The following is a 19031-nucleotide window of genomic DNA, read 5'->3' as shown; positions in this document are numbered from 1 at the left end:
CCCTTCGGCAATGGCACCACTCGGTTCTGCCATGGTTAACGCTTGGATAATAATAGAAAGACACGACCCTAGATAAGATAATCCAAGTCCCTGCAACACTTGAGGAGAAGAAGACATTCAGTCGGCGCTCACAGAATAACAACTCCCTTCAACAGGATAAAATATAACAAATTCAGACAACAACACCATGATAGGAAAGAGTCCGGATTAGAGCCTGTGTTAGTCCGAGCTGCAAACCATTCCTCCAAATTCATGCGTTTCATGGATTTAGCGAAGGCCAATGCAGTAGTCGGATTATCGAAGGACTTGACGAAGTTGTCGGATACAATTTTCAGGGTCACAGGATAAAGCGACATAATTCACTGTAAGGTGAGGTGGGAGCCAGGTCTCACCTCACCTGACCCTTCTCCAGGACCCTCTGGTAATCTTTCAAGTTGTGGAAGTGAATGATTACAGGCCTGGGATGAAAACTATCCCTCAGCCTCAAAGACAGGATCTGATGCCCTTTCTAATTGGAAACACCCAGGCTTCACATCCAGCTTGAGAAAACGTGGCAGCCGGTCCTCGAAGAACCGAACAGGAGCCTCACCCTCCACACCTTCTGGCAGGCCGACGACTCGAATGTTCTTTCTCTGACCCTCGGTTCTCCAAGTTCTCCAGGAGTCCCCCACATCACTTGGCCGGTTTCCAAGGATTGAATTTGTGCCTCCGCCGAGGAGGCATCTTGCTCAACGTTCAGGATTCTCTCCTCCGGATCATCGAGCCTCTTCATGGTGTTTTACAGCTCGGCTTCATGAGCTCACAGATATTGAGTCAGCTCACTCAGCCTCTGGTCAATAACACGGAGAATGTCGCTGACATAGATCGGCCAATGATCCCACAGAATAGATGAGCAGGCTCGATGGGCCGAATGGCCAACTGCAGCTCGTATTTGTTATGATCTCTGTGTTCAGGACAGGAAGCAGTGAGCATGGATCTGTCAATCAGCCTGAATCAGCACCGTCAGGAGAATTGGGAGGATGAATATTAGATACAGCAGAGTGAGAATGGAGGGAGAGTGTGTGGGACGGAGATTTACATCTTTTGGGGAATGAGAGAGGAAAGAATGTTCTCTAGAAACTGGAACTTTCTGTTCTGAATTTCTGTCCTGTACTGACAGTGATGTCTTTTGTAAATTGTTTTTACAGGATATTAGAAGAGGAGGAATTACAGACAGAAATCTCATACTTCACGTCTCAATCTGGCTGAGTCTCTCAATTCCTTGGAACTGAATATCACCGGACTTTGTATCTAGAAGGAGAATATTTGTGAGAAATAAAAGGCTTCAACTGATAGTCAAACCTGGAGAGACACGAGGACACCCAAAACATGGAGAAACCGTGGAAATGTGGGGACTGTGGGAAGGGATTCAGGGTCCCATCTAAGCTGGAGGTTCATCGGCGCATTCACACTGGGGAGAGGCCGTTCACCTGCTCTGTGTGTGAGAAGGGATTTGCTGAGTTATCCAGCCTGCGGAATCACCAGCGAGTTCACACTGGGGAGAGGCCGTTCACCTGCTGTCAGTGTGAGAAGGGATTCACTTGGTTATCCAACCTACGGACACACCAGCAAATTCACACTGGGGAGAGGCCGTTCACCTGCTCTCAGTGTGGGAAGGGATTCACTCAGTTATCCACCCTGCAGACACACCAGCGAGTTCACACTGGGGAGAGGCCGTTCATCTGCTCTCAGTGTGAGAAGGGATTCACTCGGTTATACATCCTGCAGACACACCAGCGAGTTCACACTGGGGAGAAGCCGTTCACCTGCTCTCAGTGTGGGAAGGGATTCACTCAATCATCCAATCTGCAGACACACCAGCGAGTTCACACTGGGGAGAGGCCGTTCACTTGCTCTCAGTGTGGGAAGGGATTCACTCAATCATCCGTCCTGCGGATACATCAGCGAATTCACACTGGGGAGAGGCCGTTCACCTGCTCTCAGTGTGAGAAGGGATTCATTACTTCATCGAAACTGCGGATACATCAGCGAGTTCACACTGGGGAGAAGCCGTTCACCTGCTCTTAGTGTGGGAAGGGATTAATTTGGTTATCCAACCTGCAGAGGCACCAGCGTGTTCACACAGGGAGATGGCGTTAACCTGCTCTTCGTGAGAGAAGGGATTCAGATAGCCATACACCCTGCAGACACATCAGCGAGTTCACACTGGGGAGAGGCCGTTCACCTGCTCTCAGTGTGCGAAGGGCTTCACTCAGTTATCCGCCCTGCAGAGACACCAGCGAGTTCACACTAGGGAGAGGCCGTTCAACTGCTCTCATTGTGAGAAGGGATTCACTCGGTTATCCCACCTGCGGAAACACCAGCGTGTTCACTCTGGGGAGAGGCCGTTCACCAGCTCTCAGTGTGAGAAGGGATTTATTACTTCATCGATCCTGCGGACACATCAGCGAGTTCACACAGGGGAGAGGCCGTTCACCTGTTCTCAGTGTGGGAAGGGATTCACTCGGTTATCCAACCTGCAGAGGCACCAGCGAGTTCACACAGGGAGAAGGCGTTAACCTGCTCTTAGTGAGAGAAGGGATTCAGATATCCATACACCCTGCAGGAACACTGGTGAATTCACACCTGGAAGAGGCCATTCACCTGCTCTGAGCAGGGGAGACATTCAATGATCCGTCCCAACTACGGAGACACTAGCGAGTTAATTCTGGGGAGAGACCATTCATCTGCTCTCAATGTGGGGAAGGGTTTTGTGATTCATCACACGTGTTGTGACTCCAACAAGTTCACAATAAATTACAGATGTTGACGCCGTTGTTATTGTTTCTGCTCTCACTGACATCCAGGACTGCATTTTGTTCATTCTGACATCTGGTGAATGGTGATGATTGGAGGGTTTCTTTCTGATGGACTGGCCGGTCTAACACCTCTGCCTCCGGTGGGCTGACCATTTTTGAGCCTCGTTGCGATTACCTGGTTCCAAGTTTGACGAGGAGCACAGAATGAAAAGGTGTTTGCACGTTGGAAGATATTTAGTTCCCAAAGCAGCCACATTGCCATGAAGATGGGCTATGGTGGTTACAGGGTTCTTCTGTCTAATTTATCTGGGTGTTTCTCGCAGAAGGAAACTGTCATGGTATGAGGGGCAAGTTGTCTGGTAGATTGGGAAATTATAATAAACATACCACTGAAAGTGGCAACGCAGGTGGATAAGGAGCTAAGAAGGCAGACGGCATGCTTGTCTTCATTGGTCGGGGCATTGAGTATGAAAATTGAGCAAGTCATGCTGCAGCAGTACAGAGCCTTAGTTAGGCCACACGTGGAATATTGCCTACAATTCTGGTCACCACATTACCAAAAGGATGTGGAGGCTTTGGAGAGAGTACAGAGGAGGTTTACCAGGATGTTGCCTGGCCTGGAGGGTATTAGCTGTCAGGAGAGGTTGGATAAACTCGGATTGTTTTCATTCGAGTGATGGAGGATGAGGGACGACCTGATAAAAGTTTACAAAATTCTGAGTGGCACGGACAGAGTGGATAGTCCGAAGCTTTTTCCCAGGTTGGAAAAGTCAATTACCAGATGACATAGGTTTAAGGTGCGAGGGGCAAAGTTTTAAAAATATTTTATTAAGGCATTTATGCTTTTATAACAATAAGCAATACAAATGTAAACATAGTTCAGTGTGTAAACATGCCTCCATCTCCCACTGCTCCCGCCTTATCTGGACACAAAATAGCCTAACTCTCCCCCCCCTCCCCCCCCCCCCCCCCCATCCCATCACCCCCACCCTCCCCTTTATTGCCTCTGCTGACAGTTTAGTTTTCTCTGAAGAAGTCGATAAACGGCTGCCACCTCCGAACGAACCCTAACGTTGATCCTCTCAGGGCAGGGGTGGATCTACTATGAGACTAATGAAGCTTCAGATTCAGGGCCCCTAATCCCAGAGGGGCCCCAGAAGCGACTTTACAAAGCAGTCATAAATTAATTGGCAGGACTTCACTAAAGCAGATAAGTCAGTGCTGGGTCCCAGGTTAAAAGGAAAGTGATTATTCTGCTGCAAAAATGCGATCAGGAAATGCTGAGGATCAAAATTTGCCTCCTCTTCCTAATGTAGCTGTGTCTCGATGAAGAGTGTCACCCCGCGTAAGTGTTTGGATTAATGCCAGTGTGTGTGTGATTGGGTATTCAAAGAATGCTGATGTGGCCTGGCTCACGGGACTGCTCTCCCCTCATGCACTCTTCACTTGGTCAGTTTCACTCGGGTCACATATTTTGCAGCTGTGTATCGGAGGAATGAGAAAGAGCTGGCTCCAAACCTCAGCACAAACACTGGCGCCCTGCTTTGCTAGTTTTGTCTTCAGCCATAGTGTTGATACATTCTGTCCCAAGGCCCTTTCTCTGCCTTCTTTGAAACGCAAAGCTCACTCAGCCTGGGAACTCACGGTGTGAATTCAGATGCCCCCCTTTGCCGGTTTGCTATTTCACTCTCCCAGCCTTCATCTCAGTTTTTACCAGCAGAACTCTCTGTTGCTGTCTAATTCGTACACAAGTGCGATGTGCTGTGCTGACACCCTGGTCCTGTGCTGTCAGCTCCAATATGCCGAGATATGTTTTTGAATGCACATATTTCATTTTGCTCTCCGGCACTTGGGATGTTGTGAGTCTGTACGGTAGCCCATGCAGCCTCTGCTTTTGTTTCATGAGTTTTCAGGTTTGCCGTAACATGTTATGATTGCTGCACTTGACAATCAATGATAAACAGACAAAAGAAAAAAAACCTTTGCAGTCCTGTGCGTGAGAGCAAACCACAATGTATCCGGTGAAACATTATACAGACAGGTGTCACTGTACCAATGTTCATTATAGAGTCAGAGATACAGGTCTCACTGTACCAGTGTTTATTGTAGAGTCAGTGGCACAGGTCTCACAGCACCAATGTTCATTATAGACATGTATTTGAAGGTTATCTTCTGCTATCATCTTTACTTTCGTTTGTTAAAGAACTCAGAGAAAATTCAGCCGATAGGATTGCACACTATGAATCAGAAGCAAAAGGTTAGTGTGAAGATATCACACAAGTTATTCTGATGCTTCCAAACGCATTGTTACAAGGAAATTTTGAGATGGAACAAGTGGTATTGCTTCTTTGAGAGGAGCTTACAAATTTAGGATAGAAGTTCTATATCAACTCTATGGCTGCTTGATAATCCAGTTACGCAAGAGGATTGACCCATATGAGCAGATTGCGAAAAGGTTAGAGTTCCTCTCAGAATGGTGAACGATTCTGAAATTGATGAGGACAGTATTAAACTTATAATATCGTATTACAAAGATGATATTGACCACAAATTAGTAAACAAGTGTTATCAGTTCAAAGAATATTTGCACCTTAGGAAATCCCAGCACACAGAAGCAAACACGCCATCTAAAATGCAATGCGCACAAGTTCTTCAGCTTATTTGTGAGCAACACCTCATTGAAGTGTTCCTCAATGTTACTACTGTGCTTAAGCTGTACTTTACAATGCCTATCACGAGCTATGAAGCAGATCACGAGCTATGAAGCAGAATGGAATTTTTCAAAGCTATCATTTATAAAGAACAAATTTTGGTCTACCATGACTGAAGAGCACTTAAATTCTTTATGCATATTGTCTCTAGAAAATAACATTGCAAGGAAGCTCTCATATGACAAAGCTGTACGTAAATATGTTGCTAGAAAAAACAGAAAAAAGATTATTTTGTAAAATGTGCTTCATGTAGTATGTATTCTCATAGGTGTCTAAAATAAAAGATTATATTGACCGTGGTCTTTTCTATGTTTTATTTCATCATTCTATGATGCATCATGCATGTATATAACATTTCCCTAATTTTCATCCCACCATAACTCGAAAACTATAAGCATAGGAATTTTTTATTCACACCAGTGACTTTGACATGTGAGATAATCCAGTATAGCAATTTTAATCAAAATCTGAGATATAGTGGTTAAAGTTTTAAGAAATTGTGGTGATCTGTCGAGGAACAACCCCATTGAAGAAGATAACAGTGGTTACCCAGACCTCGTTGCTGGTTGCCCCCATAACAGTTCAAGCTTCAGGGCCCCAAAAATGTAGGTCCGCCACTGACTGTGGTTCCTGTGAAACTTGCAACACGACATCCGGCGGACATTCATCAGTAATTTGAAATATCACATTTCAAATTCCAAAACATTGATAGTTAATCTTTTTCGCAATTAGGTTTTGATCAAAATTTGAATAGTTTCTAAAATTTTGTTGATCTTTTTCTCAAGTAAAACTATCACGTTTGCTGAACATGCACAAACTCCCCTGTTTCATACCGTGCAGAAACATTAAAACTTACTCATCTGTAATTATGAGGCAAAGTTTCCTGGTTCAGATTTGTTGTTAAACATTAACAGAACACGTCATCTGTTCCCGGAGGAATTCCCGGAGGAATTTCCGCCCCGCCAGCTGGCGGAAAAGGCCTTTGGTGCCCCGCCAGCTGGCGGGGCGGAAATTCCTCCGGCGCGGGCCTAGCCCCTCAATATTGGGGCTTGGCCCCCCAAGATGCGGAGCATTCCGCACCTTTGGGGCGGCGCGATGCCCGTCTGATTTGCGCCGTTTTGGGCACCAGTCGGCGGACATCGCGCCGTTTCCGGAGAATTTCGCCCCTTTTCTATGAAACTGCGATTCAGCTTCATTGAAGGTTTTGGTGGACAACAATAATTCATCATTCCCTGACCGGGAATGGAACCCGGGCCGCGGCGGTGAAAGGGCCGAATCCTAACCACTAGACCACCAGGGAAACTGACCAGGAAAGTTTTAACCCGGGTTGACAGTACATCACTCACCTTTTATTTTGATTTCCGAGTTTTCATTAGAAGTATACAAAATTACATGTTTAAAATGAACACAAGTGACATCTTCAGCCAATCACAACACCGATTGTTGTTCCCTGTAACATGAAATCGACAGTGAGGTGAAATAGTCTCAAAAGCTGCTCATGTGTAACTTCCAATTTCCTAAACCCACCAACCTTATCACTGTGGCCCCTGTGAAACTGACAACACAACATCCGGCGGACATTCATCAGTAATTGGAAATAACACACTTCAATTTTTGAAAACATTGATAGTTAATCTTTTTCGCAATTAAGTTTTGATCAAAATTAGAATAGTTTCCAATTTTTGTTGATCTTTTTCTGAAGTGAAACCATCACGTTTGCTGAACATATACAAACTCCCTTGTTTCACACTGGGCAGGAACATTAAAACGTACTCATCTGTAATTATGAGGCAACATTAACACAACACGTCATCTCACAGCCTTGTGACACTTCCACAAGTTTTGAATGAGATTATTTCTTGCCTGGCTCCACAGTGGGTGAGAGAGGGACAAGCAGCAGGATTTTACCCGAACTCCATTTTCCCGCTGCCAGCAGAACTCTGTGTCTCTACCCGGCTTCAGCAAAGTAATTTATTCTGGCCGATGGCAACGACTAGTAAACCCCATAAAAAGCGTCTTTTCTTCAGGGAAATTATGTGCTCAGATCTTAAGGAAGGCAACCAGAGGTTATTCCAAACAGCAATTTAATATTTGGGGATGTAATCTCCCCCACTCCGCAGATTGCCAAACTGTGTAAATTATAGAGGAAATAAGCTTCCTCTTCTCCGTTACCTGTTACTATAATGAGCGCGGTGCGCGTTAATAAAACTGAAATAGATATCGACACACTGATTTCTTATCACTGAATTGGATCCGCTCACACTGATCCCCCCCCCCCCCCCCCCCGGGCTCTGGACTAACCTGATTTCTGAACATGGATCGGAGACTTGCTGAACTTTCCTCCCAAGCTCAAGTTAACCACAATTAACTGGACATGTTCAGGACTTTCTTTCTGATGTGGAATTAGCTCAGACACAGTGGAGGCTGCCACGTTTCTGCGGGAATGTACAACAATGTGCAGGGGTGCGGTTAAAAGGCAGGGGAATGGCCCTAAATCATGATTCTCATTTGGAGAGCCGGTTCAGACACCATGGATCAAATGACCTCCTTCTGTGCAGTAACACTTCATGAATCTGCGATGGGCACTAAAGTGAAAGTAACCATGGTGAACTGGACCGCCTATGTCGGTTATTTATACGTGACCTTCCTCAATGTGTCCGTCTGTAACTGAACCTCTCAACACTGAATGTAATGGCAATGACTTGGGACTGTCTATAATGAAAGCTGGCGTGTAGAACTGGGCTTAGTGTAACCGTTCTGATCTGGGCGAGTATTCACAATATATATTGATGATTTAGATGAAGGAACAAAATGTAATATTTCCAAATTTGCAGATGACACAAAGTTGGGTGAGAGGGTGAGCTGTGAGGAGAATGCAGAGATCCTATAGTGTGAATTGTACAAGTTGAGTGAGTGGGTAAATGAATGGCAGGTGCAGTATAATTGGGATATCTGCGAGGTTATCCACTTTGGTTGTAAAACAAGAAGGCAGATTATTATCTGAATGGCCATAAATTAGAAGAGGGGAATGTGCAATGAGACCTGGGTGTCCTCATACACCAGTCACTGAAGGTAAGCATGAAGGTACAGCAGGCGGTAAAGAAGCCAAATGGCATGCTGGCCTTCAGAGCGAGAGGAATCGAGTACTGGAGCAGGGATGTTTTGCTGCAATTATACAGGGCCTTGGTAGGCAACACCTAGAATATTGTCTGCAGCTTTGATCTCCTTATCTGAGGAAGGATGTTCTTGTTATAGAGGAAGTGCAGCGAAGGTTTACCAGGCTAATTCCTGGGATGGCAGGACTGAAGTATGAGGAGAGATTGAATCGGTTAGGATTTTATTCATTGGAGTTCAGAAGAATAAGGGGGGATTGCATAGAAACCTATAAAATTCTAACAGGACTGGACAGGGTAGATGCAGGAAAGATGTTCCTAATGGTGGTTGTCCAGAACCAGGGGTATGAGGTTACGAGGTTGACGATTTAAGACAGAGATGAGGAGAAATTTCTTCACACAAAGATGGTAAGCCTGTGGAATTTGTTACCGCAATTGAGTCCAAAACATTGTATGGCTTCGAGGAGCAGTTATATATAACACTTTGGGCGAAGGGACCAAAGGAGATATGGGGGAAGGAGGGATTTGGCTCCTGAGTTGGATGTTGAACCATGATCACACTGAATGGCGGAGTGGGCTTGAAGGGAAGAAAGGCCTCCTCCTCCTGCTCCCATTTTTTCTATGTTTCTATGAATGTAACGGTGCTGAACTTGAACTTCCCACATTGAAACCAACTGGACGTAGCTGGAAATGCTCCTAATTAATATACAGATGTTTGAATGAAGCTGGGTGCACAGTTTCAGAGTTATTTGTAAAAGGGGCTGTGATGCCATCTCATCACTGGCACTGAGTAAATAATCACGGGGGAGAACCTGACCGTGTTTCCCATTAGGGCTCTGGTCAATCATCCATTAAACCACTAACTCGGCATTATCGGCTTGAAGCCGCGCACACGTCCCGTTTTCATCATTCCAACCCAACGTTTATTATTCTGTTATAGTTAATGAAGGGATGGAATTGGGAGCATTCTGTCTCTCTGTCTATTTTAAGTTGCAGCTGTGTCAGAACATCTGTAAAGTCTGGCAGCAGCTGCACTAATAAGACCATAAGATATAGGAGCTGAAATAGGCCACTCGGCCCGTCGAGTCTACTCCGCCATTCAATCATGGCTTATATTTTTCTCATCCCCATTCTCCTGCCTTCTCCCCATAACCCTTTATACCCTTATTAATCAGGATCCTGGGCAGCACGGTGGCGCAGTGGTTAGGCCTCATAGCGCCGAGGTCCCAGATTCGATCCCAGCTCTGGGTCACTGTCCATGTGGAGTTTGCACATTCTCCCCGTGTTTGTGCGGGTTTCACCTCCACAACCCAAAGATGTGCAGGGTAGGTGGATTGGACAAGCTAAATTGCCGCTTAATTGTAAACAATGAATTGACTACTCTAATTTTTTTTTTTTTAATTAATCAAGAACCTATCTATCTCTGTCTTAAAGACACTCAGTGATTTGGCCTCCACAGCCTTCTGCGACAAAGAGTTCCACAGATTCACCACCCTCTGGCTGAAGAAATTCTTCCTCATCTCTGTTTTAAAGGATCATCTATTTAGCCTGAGATGGTGTCCTCTGGTCTTTAAGACAGAGACAGATAGATTTTTGATCAATAGGGGGTTCAGGAGTTATGGGGCGAAGGCAGGAGAATGGGGATGAGAAAAATATCAGCCATGCTTGAATGGCGGAGCAGACTCGATGGGCCGAGTGGCCTAATTCTGCTCCTATGTCTTATGGTCTTATGGTCATTGCGGGCATCTTGCTCCAAATGGCCCTTTATCATCTGTCAGTTCTTCTGGCTCAGGTTGACACCAAAAGGCTCAGGCAGCTATGAGGAGAAGGTCTCAGAGTTAACAGTGGGTTCAGCCAACATCACTACTCAAATTCTTAAATCAATAATTGTCCCTTCGCTGCTCTCAGCTTGAGAATTTTATCAAACAATGTGATTGACGAGTTTACGAACGGGGTGATAGAACATAGAACATTACAGCGCAGTACAGGCCCTTCGGCCCTCGATGTTGCACCGACCTGTGAAACCACTCTAAAGCCCATCTACACTAATCCCTTATCGTCCATATGTCTATCCAATGACCATTTGAAAGCCCTGAGTGTTGGCGGCAGGGCATTCCACGCCCTTACTACTCTCTGAGTAAAGAACTATCACGTTTGCTGAACATAAACAAACTCCCCTGTTTCAGACAGGGCAGGAACATTAAAACTTACTCATCTGTAATTATGAGGCAAAGCTTCCTCGTTCCGATTTGTTGTTAAACATTAATACAACACGTCATCTCACAGCCTTGTGACATTTACACTATTGGAATGTGTTTCTCTCTTCCCCGGCTCCACAGTGGGTGAGAGAGGGACAAGCAGCAGGATTTTACCCTAATTCTCCATTCACCCGCTGCCAGCAGAACGCGGGGACTGCAGCTTCAATCAGCGGCTAACTGCCCATCCCGGGGATACTGTAACCAGGAGCAAAGCTCCCAATACACCGAGCACAGGCTCAGAAACATGCAGGTAGATTATACCCCGCTCACTTAACCTCCGAGCAGCATTTACACAATCCCTCAGTGAGTATCATTTCCTTTGAGCTTCTTCTGTTGTATTCAGCTCCTGTGACCTCAATGGACTGAATAATTTGAGTTCGAAGTTTTCTTGTCATCACGCCCGAGATTCGGACCCTGATCGTGGGGGGGGGGGGGGGGGGGGGCTTATTATGTCTGTGTGAGCATCAAAATCTGGCCCAATACCCCTCAAATTTTCGCCAGCTTCATAATCTCTCTCACTTTGCAGCCAATCACTGTCCGTTTCTTCCTGCCCCTGTCTTTGTTCTCCACCTGCTGCACTTGTGACTTTTTCAGCTCTGATGTGAAACAACAAATGTCACTGAACTGATTCTGGCACAGCTCTTTTCTGTGAAACTGCGATTCAGCTTCATTGAACATTTTGCTGGACAACAATAATTCATCATTCCCTGACCGGGAATCGAACCCGGGCCGTGGCGGTGAAAGCGCCGAATCCTAACCACTAGACCACCAGGGAAACTAACGACAAAAAATGTAACCTGGGTTGACAGTATATCACTCACCTTTTATTTTGATTTCCGAGTTTTCATTAGAAATATACAAAATTACATGTTTAAAATGAACACAAGTGACATCTTCAGCCAATCACAACACCGATTGTTGTTCGCTGGAACATGAAATCGACAGTGAGGTGAAATAGTCCCAAAAGCTGCTCATGTGTAACTTCCAATTTCCTAAACCCACCAACCTTATCACTGTGGCCCCTGTGAAACTGACAACTCGTCATCCGGCGGACATTCATTCGTAATTTCAAATAACTCATTTTAATTTTTGAAAACATAGTTAATCCTTTTCGCAATTAAGTTTTGATCAAAATTAGAATAGTTTCCAATTTTTGTTGATCTTTTTCTGAACTGAAACTATCACACGTTTGCGGAACAAACACAAACTCTCCTGTTTCACACTGGCCAGGAATATTAAAAAGTACTCATCTGTAACTATGAGGAAAGCTTCCTGGTTCCGATATGTTGTTAAACGTTAACACAACACGTCATCTCACAGCCCTGTGACATTTACACTTCCACAAGTTTTGAATGAGATTATTTCTTGCCTGGCTCTACAGTGGGTGAGAGAGGGACAAGGAGCAGGATTTTACCCGAACGCGGGGACTGCAGCTTCAATCAGCGGGTTACTGCCCATCCCGGGGACACTCCAACCAGGAGCAAAGCTCCCAATATACCGAGCACAGGCTCAGAAACATGCAGGTAGATTATACCCCGCTCACTGAACCTCCGAGCAGCATTTACACAATTCCTCAGTCAGTGGAACATCCTTTGAGCTTCTTTAGGTGTATTCAGATCCTGTGACCTCAATGGACTGAATAATTTCAGTTAGATGTTTTCTTGTCATCACGTTGGTGATTTGCACCGAGATCGGGGAGATATTTCTGTCTGTGAGAGCAATAACATCTGACCCAATACCACGCAGATTTGCGATGCGTCAACATCTCTCTCACTTGCATTGCAGCCAATCACTGACCGTTTCTTCCTGCCTCTGTATTTGTTCTCGACCTGATGCACTTGTGACTTTTTCAGCTCTGATGTGAAACGACAAATATCACTTAACTGATCCTGGCACAGCTCTTTCCTGTGAAACTGCGATTCAGCTTCGTTGAACGGTTTGGTGGACAGCAATAATTCATCATTCCCTGACCGGGAATTGAACTTCTCCTTTGAGCTTCTTCTGTTGTATTCAGCTCCTGTGACCTCAATGGACTGAATAATTTGAGTTCGAAGTTTTCTTGTCATCACGCCCGAGATTCGGCCCCTGATCGTGTGTGTGTGTGTGTGGGGGGGGGGGGGATTATTGTGAAACTGCGATTCAGTTTCATTGAAAATTCTGCTGGACAACAATAATTGATCATTCCCTGACCGGGAATCGAACCCGGGCCGCGGCGGTGAAAGCGCCGAATCCTAACCACTAGACCACCAGGGAAACTAACGACAAAAAATGTAACCTGGGTTGACAGTATATCACTCACCTTTTATTTTGATTTCCGAGTTTTCATTAGAAATATACAAAATTACATGTTTAAAATGAACACAAGTGACATCTTCAGCCAATCACAACACCGATTGTTGTTCGCTGGAACATGAAATCGACAGTGAGGTGAAATAGTCCCAAAAGCTGCTCATGTGTAACTTCCAATTTCCAAAACCCACCAACTTGATCACTGTGGCTCCTGTGAAACTGACAACGCAACATCCGGCAGACATTCATCAGTAAAATCATTTCAATTGTTAAAAACATTTTTTGTCGCAATTAAGTTTTGATCAAAATTTGAAGTTTCCAGTTTATGTTGATCTTTATCTGAAGTGAAACTATCACGTTTGCTGAACATAAACAAACTACCCTGTTTCAGACAGGGCAGGAACATTAATACTTACTCATCTGTAATTATGAGGTAAAGCTTCCTCGTTCCGATTTGTTGTTAAACATTAACACAACACGTCATCTCACAGCCTTGTGACATTTACACTTTTGGAATGTGTTTCTCTCTTCCCCGGCTCCACAGTGGGTGAGAGAGGAACAAGCAGCAGGATTTTACCCTAATTCTCCATTCACCCGCTGCCAGCAGAACGCGGGGACTGCAGCTTCAACCAGCGGCTAACTGCCCATCCCGGGGGCATTGTCACCAGGAGCAAAGCTCCCAATGCACCGAGCACAGGCTCAGAAACATGCAGGTAGATTATACCCCGCTCACTTAACCTCCGAGCAGCATTTACACAATCCCTCAGTCAGTGGAACATCCTTTGAGCTTCTTTAGGTGTATTCAGATCCTGTCACCTCAATGGACTGAATAATTTCAGTGAGAAGTTTTCTTGTCGTCACGTTGGAGATTTGCACCGAGATCGGGGAGATATTTCTGTCTGTGAGAGCAATAACATCTGACCCAACACCACGCAGATTTGCGATGCGTCAACATCTCTCTCACTTGCATTGCAGCCAATCACTGACCGTTTCTTCCTGCCTCTGTATTTGTTCTCGACCTGATGCACTTGTGACTTTTTCAGCTCTGATGTGAAACGACAAATATCACTTTTCTGATTCTGGCAGAGCTCTTTTCTGTGAAACTGCGATTCAGCTTCGTTGAACGGTTTGGTGGACAACAATAAAGCATCATTCCCTAACCGGGAATTGAACCCGGGCCGCGGCGGTGAGAGCGCCGAATCCTAACCACTAGACCACCAGGGAAACTGACAAACAGGGTTTTAACCCGTCTGACAGTATATCATTCGCCTTTCATTCTTATTTCCCAGTTTTAATTAGAAATATACAAAATTACATATTTAGAATGAACAGAAGTGACATCTTTAGCTAATCGCAACAGCAATTGTTGTTCGCTGGAACATGAAATCGACAGTGAGGTGAAATAGCCCAACAAGCTGCTCATGTGTAACTTCCAATTTCCAAAACCCACCAACTTGATCACTGTGGCTCCTGTGAAACTTAAAACGCAACATCCGGCAGACATTCATCAGTAAATAGGAATAACTCATTTCAATTGTTAAAAACATTTTTTGTCGCAATTAAGTTTTGATCAAAATTTGAAGTTTCCAGTTTATGTTGATCTTTTTCTGAAGTGAAACTATCACGTTTGCTGAACATAAACAAACTCCCCTATTTCAGACAGGGCACGAACATTAAAACTTACTCATCTGTAATTATGAGGCAAAGCTTCCTCGTTTCGATTTGTTGTTAAACATTAACACAACACGTCATCTCACAGCCTTGTGACATTTACACTTTTGGAATGTGTTTCTCTCTTCCCCGGCTCCACAGTGGGTGAGAGAGGGACAAGCAGCAGGATTTTACCCTAATTCTCCATTCACCCGCTGCCAGCAGAACGCGGGGACTGCAGCTTCAATCAGCGGCTAACTGCCCATCCCGGGGACACTCCAACCAGGAGCAAAGCTCCCAATACACCGAGCACAGGCTCAGAAACATGCAGGTAGATTATACCCCGCTCACTTAACCTCCGAGCAGCATTTACACAATTCCTCAGTCAGTGGAACATCCTCTGAGCTTCTTTAGGTGTATTCAGATCCTGTGACCTCAATGGAGTGAATAATTTCAGTGAGAAGTTTTCTTGTCATCACGTTGGTGATTTACACCGAGATCGGGGAGATATTTCTGTCTGTGAGAGCAATAACATCTGACCCAATACCACGCAGATTTGCGATGCGTCAACATCTCTCTCACTTGCATTGCAGCCAATCACTGACCGTTTCTTCCTGCCTCTGTATTTGTTCTCGACCTGATGCACTTGTGACTTTTTCAGCTCTGATGTGAAACGACAAATATCACTTAACTGATTCTGGCACAGCTCTTTCCTGTGAAACTGCGATTCAGCTTCGTTGAACGGTTTGGTGGACAGCAATAATTCATCATTCCCTGACCGGGAATTGAACCCGGGCCGCGGCGGTGAAAGCGCCGAATCCTAACCACTAGACCACCAGGGAAACAGACAAACAGGGTTTTAACCCGTCTGACAGTATATCATTTGTCTTTCATTCTTATTTCCCAGTTTTAATTAGAAATATACAAAATTACATATTTAGAATGAACAGAAGTGACATCTTTAGCTAATCACAACACCGATTGTTGTTCGCTGTAACATGAAATCGACAGTGAGGTGAAATAGTCCCAAAAGCTGCTCATGTGTAACTTCCAATTTCCATAACCCACCAACCTTATCACTGTGGCTCCTGTGAAAGTTACAACGCAACATCCGGCAGACATTCATCAGTAAATAGAAATAACTTATTTCAATTGTTAAAAACATTTTTTGTCGCAATTAAGTTTTGATCAAAATTTGAAGTTTCCAGTTTATGTTGATCTTTTTCTGAAGTGAAACTATCACGTTTGCTGAACATAAACAAACTCCCCTGTTTCAGACAGGGCACGAACATTAAAATTTACTCATCTGTAATTATGAGGCAAAGCTTCCTCGTTCCGATTTGTTGTTAAACATTAACACAACACGTCATCTCACAGCCTTGTGACATTTACACTTTTGGAATGTGTTTCTCTCTTCCCCGGCTCCACAGTGGGTGAGAGTGGGACAAGCAGCAGGATTTTACCCTAATTCTCCATTCACCCGCTGCCAGCAGAACGCGGGGACTGCAGCTTCAATCAGCGGCTAACTGCCCATCCCGGGGACACTGTAACCAGGAGCAAAGCTCCCAATACACCGAGCACAGGCTCAGAAACATGCAGGTAGATTATACCCCGCTCACTTAACCTCCGAGCAGCATTTACACAATCCCTCAGTGAGTATCATTTCCTTTGAGCTTCTTCTGTTGTATTCATCTCCTGTGGCCTCAATGGACTGAATAATTTCAGTTCGAAGTTTTCTTGTCATCACGCCCGAGATTCGGACCCTGATCTGGAGGATAATTGTGTCGGTGTGAGCAACAAAATCTGGCCCAATAACACGCAGGTTTGCGCTTGCGTCAACATTTCTCTCACTTGCAGCCAATCACTGTCCGTTTCTTCCTGCATCTGTATTTGTTCTCGACCTGACTTTTTCAGCTCTGATGTGAAACGACAAATGTCACTGAACTGATTCTGGCAGAGCTCTTTCCTGTGAAACTGCGATTCAGCTTCGTTGAACGGTTTGGTGGAGAACAATAAAGCATCATTCCCTAACCGAATTCTAACCACTAGACCACAAGGGAAACTGTCAAACAGGGTTTTAACCCGTCTGACAGTATATCATTCGCCTTTCATTCTTCTTTCCCAGTTTTAATTAGAAATATACAAAATTACATGTTTAGAATGAACAGAAGTGACATCTTAAGCTAATCACAACAGCAATTGTTGTTCGCTGGACCACGAAATCGACAGTGAGGTGAAATAGCCCAACAAGCTGCTCATGTGTAACTTCCAATTTCCAAAACCCACCAACTTGATCACTGTGGCTCCTGTGAAACTGACAACGCAACATCCGGCAGACATTCATCAGTAAAATCATTTCAATTGTTAAAAACATTTTTTGTCGCAATTAAGTTTTGATCAAAATTTGAAGTTTCCAGTTTATGTTGATCTTTTTCTGAAGTGAAACTATCACGTTTGCTGAACATACACAAACTCCCCTGTTTCAGACAGGGCACGAACATTAAAACTTACTCATCTGTAATTATGAGGTAAAGCTTCCTCGTTCCGATTTGTTGTTAAACATTAACACAACACGTCATCTCACAGCCTTGTGACATTTACACTTTTGGAATGTGTTTCTCTCTTCCCCGGCTCCACAGTGGGTGAGAGAGGGACAAGCAGCAGGATTTTACCCTAATTCTCCACTCACCCGCTGCCAGCAGAACGCGGGGACTGCAGCTTCAACCAGCGGCTAACTGCCCATCCCGGGGGCATTGTCACCAGGAGCAAAGCTCCCAATGCACCGAGCACAGGCTCAGAAACATGCAGGTAGATTATACCCCGCTCACTTAACCTCCGAGCAGCATTTACACAATCCCTCAGTCAGTGGAACATCCTTTGAGCTTCTTTAGGTGTATTCAGATCCTGTCACCTCAATGGACTGAATAATTTCAGTGAGAAGTTTTCTTGTCGTCACGTTGGAGATTTGCACCGAGATCGGGGAGATATTTCTGTCTGTGAGAGCAATAAAATCTGACCCAACACCACGCAGATTTGCGATGCGTCAACATCTCTCTCACTTGCATTGCAGCCAATCACTGACCGTTTCTTCCTGCCTCTGTATTTGTTCTCGACCTGATGCACTTGTGACTTTTTCAGCTCTTATGTGAAACGACAAATATCACTTTTCTGATTCTGGCAGAGCTCTTTCCTGTGAAACTGCGATTCAGCTTCGTTGAACGGTTTGGTGGACAACAATAAAGCATCATTCCCTGACCGGGAATTGAACCCGGGCCGCGGCGGTGAAAGCGCCGAATCCTAACCACTAGACCACCAGGGAAACAGACAAACAGGGTTTTAACCCGTCTGACAGTATATCATTTGTCTTTCATTCTTATTTCCCAGTTTTAATTAGAAATATACAAAATTACATATTTAGAATGAACAGAAGTGACATCTTTAGCTAATCACAACACCGATTGTTGTTCGCTGGAACATGAAATCGACAGTGAGGTGAAATAGTCCCAAAAGCTGCTCATGTGTAACTTCCAATTTCCATAACCCACCAACCTTATCACTGTGGCTCCTGTGAAAGTTACAACGCAACATCCGGCAGACATTCATCAGTAAATAGAAATAACTTATTTCAATTGTTAAAAACATTTTTTGTCGCAATTAAGTTTTGATCAAAATTTGAAGTTTCCAGTTTATGTTGATCTTTTTCTGAAGTGAAACTATCACGTTTGCTGAACATAAACAAACTCCCCTGTTTCAGACAGGGCACGAACATTAAAATTTACTCATCTGTAATTATGAGGCAAAGCTTCCTCGTTCCGATTTGTTGTTAAACATTAACACAACACGTCATCTCACAGCCTTGTGACATTTACACTTTTGGAATGTGTTTCTCTCTTCCCCGGCTCCACAGTGGGTGAGAGTGGGACAAGCAGCAGGATTTTACCCTAATTCTCCATTCACCCGCTGCCAGCAGAACGCGGGGACTGCAGCTTCAATCAGCGGCTAACTGCCCATCCCGGGGACACTCCAACCAGGAGCAAAGCTCCCAATACACCGAGCACAGGCTCAGAAACATGCAGGTAGATTATACCCCGCTCACTTAACCTCCGAGCAGCATTTACACAATCCCTCAGTGAGTATCATTTCCTTTGAGCTTCTTCTGTTGTATTCATCTCCTGTGGCCTCAATGGACTGAATAATTTGAGTTCGAAGTTT

The 19031-nt window shown here is 44.7% G+C and overlaps 1 protein-coding gene, 1 long non-coding RNA gene and 6 other non-coding genes across 8 annotated transcripts; 1 reads left to right on the top strand and 7 right to left on the bottom strand.

Moving 5' to 3' along the window:
* Positions 1–1195: 1195 nt before the first annotated feature.
* LOC140420426 (uncharacterized) lies at positions 1196–2618 on the top strand. Its single transcript, XM_072504432.1, has one exon. The coding sequence runs from the start codon at positions 1369–1371 to the stop codon at positions 2065–2067; it is 699 nt and encodes a 232-aa protein (XP_072360533.1). The 5' UTR covers positions 1196–1368; the 3' UTR covers positions 2068–2618.
* Positions 2619–4881: 2263 nt separating this feature from the next.
* LOC140420436 (uncharacterized) lies at positions 4882–6435 on the bottom strand. Its single transcript, XR_011946372.1, has 2 exons — positions 6366–6435; positions 4882–5284 (listed from the first exon to the last, which is right to left on the bottom strand). It is a non-coding gene; the product is annotated as an uncharacterized lncRNA (long non-coding RNA).
* Positions 6436–6737: 302 nt separating this feature from the next.
* trnae-uuc (transfer RNA glutamic acid (anticodon UUC)) lies at positions 6738–6809 on the bottom strand. The gene has a single exon. It is a non-coding gene; the product is annotated as a tRNA-Glu (tRNA).
* A 4774-nt stretch (positions 6810–11583) lies between these two features.
* Positions 11584–11655, bottom strand: trnae-uuc (transfer RNA glutamic acid (anticodon UUC)). The gene has a single exon. It is a non-coding gene; the product is annotated as a tRNA-Glu (tRNA).
* Positions 11656–13061: 1406 nt separating this feature from the next.
* Positions 13062–13133, bottom strand: trnae-uuc (transfer RNA glutamic acid (anticodon UUC)). Its single transcript has one exon. It is a non-coding gene; the product is annotated as a tRNA-Glu (tRNA).
* A 1188-nt stretch (positions 13134–14321) lies between these two features.
* Positions 14322–14393, bottom strand: trnae-cuc (transfer RNA glutamic acid (anticodon CUC)). The gene has a single exon. It is a non-coding gene; the product is annotated as a tRNA-Glu (tRNA).
* Positions 14394–15589: 1196 nt separating this feature from the next.
* On the bottom strand, positions 15590–15661 carry trnae-uuc (transfer RNA glutamic acid (anticodon UUC)). The gene has a single exon. It is a non-coding gene; the product is annotated as a tRNA-Glu (tRNA).
* A 2405-nt stretch (positions 15662–18066) lies between these two features.
* On the bottom strand, positions 18067–18138 carry trnae-uuc (transfer RNA glutamic acid (anticodon UUC)). The gene has a single exon. It is a non-coding gene; the product is annotated as a tRNA-Glu (tRNA).
* Positions 18139–19031: the final 893 nt, after the last annotated feature.

Source organism: Scyliorhinus torazame, chromosome 5 (genome assembly GCF_047496885.1).
Source record: "Scyliorhinus torazame isolate Kashiwa2021f chromosome 5, sScyTor2.1, whole genome shotgun sequence".
In the NCBI taxonomy this organism is placed as follows: domain Eukaryota; kingdom Metazoa; phylum Chordata; class Chondrichthyes; order Carcharhiniformes; family Scyliorhinidae; genus Scyliorhinus; species Scyliorhinus torazame.
This window is presented reverse-complemented; position numbering and strand designations above follow the sequence as displayed.

Bases quoted from the DNA above. Each gene is read 5' to 3' on its own strand.
- LOC140420426 (XM_072504432.1), top strand. From the start codon at position 1,369: ATGGAGAAACCGTGGAAATGTGGGGACTGTGGGAAGGGATTCAGGGTC.